The sequence below is a fragment of the Bidens hawaiensis genome, unplaced genomic scaffold, assembly GCF_021521415.1.
Source record: "Bidens hawaiensis isolate Kalapana, Puna unplaced genomic scaffold, B.hawaiensis_p1.1 tig00004702_1, whole genome shotgun sequence".
NCBI lineage: Eukaryota > Viridiplantae > Streptophyta > Magnoliopsida > Asterales > Asteraceae > Bidens > Bidens hawaiensis.
In genome coordinates, this window is record NW_027491288.1 from 40,946 (window position 1) to 47,363 (window position 6,418).

The 6,418-nt window shown below is 43.0% G+C and overlaps 2 protein-coding genes across 2 annotated transcripts; both read right to left on the reverse strand.

Annotated features, from left to right (window-relative positions):
- Positions 1-934: 934 nt before the first annotated feature.
- Positions 935-1,326, reverse strand: LOC143627676 (uncharacterized). The gene is made up of 2 exons (XM_077097449.1): positions 1,159-1,326; positions 935-1,117 (listed from the first exon to the last, which is right to left on the reverse strand). Exons 1-2 carry the CDS (start codon positions 1,324-1,326, stop codon positions 935-937), a joined length of 351 nt encoding a protein of 116 aa, XP_076953564.1.
- Positions 1,327-1,879: 553 nt separating this feature from the next.
- On the reverse strand, positions 1,880-4,681 carry LOC143627677 (uncharacterized). Its single transcript, XM_077097450.1, has 3 exons — positions 4,318-4,681; positions 3,395-3,990; positions 1,880-2,356 (listed from the first exon to the last, which is right to left on the reverse strand). Exons 1-3 carry the CDS (start codon positions 4,679-4,681, stop codon positions 1,880-1,882), a joined length of 1,437 nt encoding a protein of 478 aa, XP_076953565.1.
- Between the last annotated feature and the right edge of the window lie 1,737 nt (positions 4,682-6,418).

A 6,418-nucleotide genomic window follows, 5' to 3' on the forward strand; every position in this document is an offset into this window, starting at 1 on the left:
CTAAAAATGAGGCTTGAGTATGGCCTGGCATTTCATCTCGTATTTTATACAGACTTAACATGTTTCCCACTAAAAATCAAATTATATCGTTTAAAACCAACTATCAAACTGCCCTTTCATTCTCAAGGCTGAGCCTACCGACATATCCCAAGTTAAGTGCGTGTTCTTTTAATTATATCTTATTATAGTAGTTTGAAAAACTGATTCCCGATAAGTATCACTCATCTCCCATTTATACGCAAAAAGAAACAAAATCAAGGGACATTTTTCAAAACCTTTTTTTTAAAATTGAAAAAAACATATGTATTCCCATCCCCACACTTCAAATTTGCATTTTCCTCAATGCAGGAACGGAAACACGACTCAAAAATTTAAAAAAAAAAAACCAAAACAAAAACCTAAAAATACAAAAAAAAATAAATGCAAAACAAAGCTAAAAATTAAAAACTGAAAATATAAAAACAAAGAAAAAGACTTAGCTGGTAGTATGCGCATGAAGTATGACGCTAAAGTCTTCTTCCAAAAATGTCCTCAGCAACCAGTATCTCCTTCTCTCATATACGAACGAAAGCGGCAACAATACAAACACTATTTAAAAATTCTATCAACTTGATAGATATTAATCATTCAAAGTATGCAACCAAACCAACCAACCCAACCAACATATAATAAAAATAACAGCAGAAAATAGATATATAAAAGTATACGGCTCCTGCTGCTCCATCCCCATACTTGAATGTTTCATTATACTTCAAGGGGATCTTCTATCTCATACTATCTTCCTTCAAAACTTTCAAAACTTAAAAACAAATATAAGCTACAAAAAACTACATTAGTGACTTAAGGAAAAAATAAAAATAAAATAGAAATAGAAATAGAAAAGAATGTACAAACTCTACACTTGAGTTTTCAGTCAAGAACCTCGTGTGGCAATTTAATGCGACGGATCGAGAGGAGTTTCCTCCATCTCGATTGATTCTTCCGGTCCTCCAAGATAGTGCTTTAAGCGATGGTTGTTCACCTTCCAAGATGTTCCATTATCCGGATTCTCCAACTCTACCACTCCATACTGGAAAACTTCTTTCACCAAGTACGGTCCCGTCCACTTCGATCTCAACTTTCCGCAAACAACTTCAAACGAGAGTTAAATAATAATACCTTATCACCTTTCTTGAACTCCTTGCCTCCTTTCAACCGTCGAGCGTGTAGAGCTTTCGTCTTTTCTTTGATGTTCAACGATTGAGAGTATGCTGCATTCTGAAGCTCCTCCAACTCATGAATCTGAAAGTAACTTTTCCTCGCCGCTGCGGTAAGATCGACATTCATTGTCGATGCTCCAACTATACCGGAAGATGACAAGACTTACCATAAACAAGCATAAATGGTGTAGTACCCAACAGGGTCTTGTATACGGTTCGGAATGCCCACAATGCATCATCTAATGTCTCCGACCAATCTTTCCGACTCGCCCCAACCGTCTTCTCCAAAATCCTCTTCACCCGTCGATTTGCATTCTCGACTTGACCATTCGTTTGAGGGTGATAGGCCGTAGAGGTACGATGAGTAACCCCATAATGAGCTAACGCCTTCTCCATGACGGTATTACAAAAATGGGTTCCCGGATCACTAATAATAGCTCTCGGAGTACCGAAACGAGTAAACAACTTCTTAAGAAACCTCACCACAACTCGTGCATCATTCGTGGCCAATGCTTGGGCTTCCACCCACTTCGACACATAATCAATAGCCACCAAAATATACTTATTACCGTTCAACATGGGAAACGGTCCCATGAAGTCGATGCCTATACATCAAAGATTTCAAGAATTTGTATGGGGTTTTGAGGCATCTCATTCTTAGATGAAATATTACCTGTTCTTTAGCATGCATCATAAAACTTCACAAACTCTTCGGCATCTTTGACAACTGTCGGCCAATAGAACCCACTATCAAACACCTTCTGTGCGGTAGCATGTGCACCGTGATGACCTCCAGTCAACCCTTCATGCACATGCTTGAGAATATCCCAACCTTCCTCTTTCGTCACACATCTCCTTAGAATCCGATCACCACCAATCTTAAACAAGAACGGGTCATCCCACACATACCGATTAACATCCCGGAAAAACTTCCTCTTTTGTTGCGTAGTCATACCCTCCAACACAATATTCTTCGCCAAATAATTAGAAAAATTAGTGAACCATAGAATACCTTGCTTTTTAGCTGCAACAAAATCGATCGACTTGTGAGGGAATGTATCTCCAATCTCCTCCTCACGTAACTCTTCTCTCCTCGGGTCCTCTAAACGGGATAGATGATCGGCCGCTACGTTTTCCGCCCCCTTTTTATCTTTGATCTCGATGTCAAACTCGGAAAGTAAAATAATTCACCGTATAAGACGAGGCTTCGCGTCTTTTTTCTGGAAGAGAAAACGCAAGGCTGCATGATCGGTAAAAACGGTGGTCTTGGAATGTACGAGATATGAGCGGAACTTGTCAAATGCGAGCACAATGGCTAAAAGCTCCTTCTCGGTGGTGGTGTAGTTCTCTTGAGCATCATTCAACGTCTTACTAGCATAATAGATGGGGTGAAAATGTTTATCTCTCCTTTGCCCCAAAACCGCTCCAACCGCATAATCACTAGCATCACACATGAGCTCAAACGGTAAGCTCCAATCAGGAGAACAAAGAATGGGAGCATTTACGAGCTTTTCTTTCAAAAACGTGAACGCCTTCACACACTCATCATCAAATACAGACGGTACATATTTCTCGAGGAGTCGGGTCATCGGACGAGTAATTTTTGAAAAGTCTTTGATAAATCGCCGATAAAATCTCGCATGATCCTAGAAACTCCTAATCGCCTTCACATTTGTCGGTGGAGGAAGTCTACTTATAGTATCAATCTTCGCGCGATCCACCTCAATACCGTCTCTCGAGATCTTATGACCCAACACGATCCCTTCCATCACCATAAAATGGCATTTCTCCCAATTTAACATCAACTTCGTTTCGATACACCTCTTTAGCATCTTCTCCAGATTAGCCAAACAATGATCGAAAGAATTACCGTAAACCGAAAAATCGTCCATAAAAACCTCCATGGACGTCTCAATCATATCCTGAAAGATGGCCACCATACAACGCTGAAAGGTAGCCGGAGCGTTACATAGTCCAAACGGCATGCGATGGTACGCAAACGTGCCATACGGACATGTAAAAGTTGTCTTCTCTTGGTCTTCCGATGCGATGGGGATTTGAAAATAACCCGAAAAACCGTAAAGAAAACAATAAAACTGCTGACCTGCCAAATGCTCCAACATCTGATCAATAAACGGCAACGGGAAGTGGTCCTTCCTGGTGGCATCGTTCAATCTCCGATAGTCAATACACACTCTCCAACCGGTAACCGTACTTGAATGGATAAGCTCATTCTTCTCGTTCATCACCACAGTCATACCTCCCTTCTTCGGGACAACTTGGGTCAGGCTCACCCACGAAGAATCGGAAATCGGGTAAATCATCCCGGCATCCATCAACTTCAATACCTCATTCTTCAACACTTCTTTCATATTCGGATTAAGACACCTTTGTGGTTTCACCACCGGTTTGTACTCATCCTCCATTAGAATCTGACGTGTGCAATAAGCGGGGCTAGTACCTTGAATATCGGAAAGTCTCCATGCAATTGCCCCCTTATGCAACTTCAATACGTCTATCAATTTTGACTTTTCCTTCGTCAACTTGGAAGACACAATAATGGGCAAGTTTGAGCCCACATCAAGATACGCATACTCCAAGTGTGATGGGAGTACTTTCAATTCCAACTGGGCGGGTTTCTCCTCGGAACCCGTCTCACTCTCACAACTAATCTCTTTCACCTCTTTAATCTCGGGCAAACCCGAAATTTCAACCAACTCATCACAAACCGAATCGTTCGTACACGAATTATCCTCACCCAAATCATTACAATCAACCAAACCATTACTTCCTACAAGATCCACACCACAAATATAATCGAAACAACTATCCACACCTGTAATAGAAGAGTTAATGAAATAAACCGAGTGGCATGGACCACTGAAATCATCTTGATCACATGGATGCTTCATTGACCTCGCGACATCATAAGTAACATTCTCATCGCCAACCCGAAGCGTGATCTTCCCATCATACACATCGATAAGTGCCTTTGCGGTACGTAGGAACGGACGACCAAGAATAATGGGAACCTTCTCGTCGGCCTCCATGTCGAGCACCACAAAATCAACCGGGAACACAAACTTATCAACCTTTACTAGCAAATTCTTGATGATACCTCGCGGATATTTAACCAAATGATCGGCCAATGATAAGGACATGCGAGTCGGTGTAAGCTCGCCTAACTTCAACTTCTCGTACAAAGAATACGACATCAAATTTATACTCGCCCCCAAATCCGCCAATGCATGCCTCATCGCATCACTACTAAACAAATATGGAATCGTAAACACACCTGTGTCCAACAACTTCTCGGGCACGCGGTTCAACACTACCGCCGAACAATCTCCCTTAAGGGGAATCGATGACACCTCTCCCAACCTATCCTTCCTCTTCAACAGATCCTTCAAAAACTTCGCGTATTTCGGCATGTGTTGGAGGGCTTCAATGAACGGGAGATTAATCTTCAACTGTCGGAACATGTCAAGAAATTGCCCATACTCCCCCGTGTATTTCCGATGTTTTAAGCGAGCGGGGGATGGACACGAGAGTGATCAATTACAGGTGATGACCGGATTTCAACCGGCTTCTTCACTACTGGCGGTGTAACCGGTGTGGCATTTTGCACTTTACCCGGTACTTCCATCTCGATTTCTTCATCCATCACCTCCTCATCTTCAACTTCCACCTCATTCCTTCTTACCTCGGGACCCAAAACCCTGCCGCTACGAGTAGTATCGCCTTTAGTTGAGCAGCCGGATTCTGCTGAGTGGAACCTGAAAACTATCGCGGGGGGTCTCTCATCCAATCTTCGAACAATATCGCCAATGGACCTTTGAATGTCAAGTAGAGCCGATTGTTGATTCTTAAAAAGCCGGTCATGATAGGCAAGAGTCTTTTGAGTAACTTGATCTCTAGTAACGATTTGCTGCATCATCTCGTCCAACTTCTTAGTTAGATCCGGCCCATTATTCGAACTTTGACCATTAGAACCTTCATTGTTATACTGTACATGATTTCGGTTATAGGGAGCTTGGAAACCAGATGGCCCACCGGCCGAACGCCAATTCGAGTTACTTTGCCCTTGATTCTGATTTTGATTCCTGTAGTTGTTTCGGTTCTGATTGTTGTTGTTGTAAGCATTAGGGAACATGTTCTGACCAGCCACAAAATCAACATCTTGATTGTTCACCAACGGACACTCCAGCGTACCATTACCACCCCTACACATCTCACACTTATCCACCTTTTCCTGTAATTTCTTTGTCTCAAGGGTAAGACTCTCCAAGGCAGCAGCCATACCAGTATCCAGATTAACCTGGTGTACACCTTGAGCAGATGAGGATGCACTGGTGGCAGGATTGGAATTCCCGCCTCGTGGCTTTTTCTCGTACTCCGTTTGCGCGAAACATTCAAACCTCTCGTTACACTCGGTCATATTCTTCTTGTCCATCATATTACCTCCAGCAGCTTTGTCAAACCTCGCTTGAGCCTCATAAGTAAGTCCATTGTAAAACTTCTCAACAAGGGCCCAAGGTGTGAGACCATGTTGTGAATGACGGGATAGCAGATTTTGAAAGCGCTCCCAAGCTTGGTAATATGGCTCATCCGGTTCCATGTGAAAGGAGTGGATCTGGTCATGAAGGCAAGAAGCCTTAGCAGGTGGAAAGTACCTCTTGATGAATGCATTGCAAAGCGCCTCCCAAGTAGTGAATTCTCCAGAAGGTTGCGAGTCGAGCCAAGTGGCGGCACGACCCGAAAGTGTAAACGGGAACAAGTGAAGGAAGATCACATCCTCATTAGCACCTTGCAAATTGAACGTTTTGAACACGCAAGTCAGATGGTTGATGTGTGCCGGCGCATCTTCATCTTCACGACCATGGAATTGGTGGTGTTGGGTGATGTTGGTCATGACGTAGGATGGAATCTGCCATGAGTTAGGGTTATCAATCTCGGGAGCGATAATGGGTTAGTGATCCCATGGAACCCTTCAAAAGCTTGCTGGTACACGGTGCGGTTATTTTCGGCCCTTGGGATGGGTCTGGGACTTGGTGGTGGTGAATTTGTGGGTGATAATTTCGGTGAAGTATCTATGGTGATCGGTTGCTTTTCTGACGATGATGAACTTGCCTAGGACTTCAACGGAATAGGTCCAAAGCATTCCAACGGCGGTCCTTGCGAATGAAGATGTGGCATATACCTACAAAACGCACAAGACC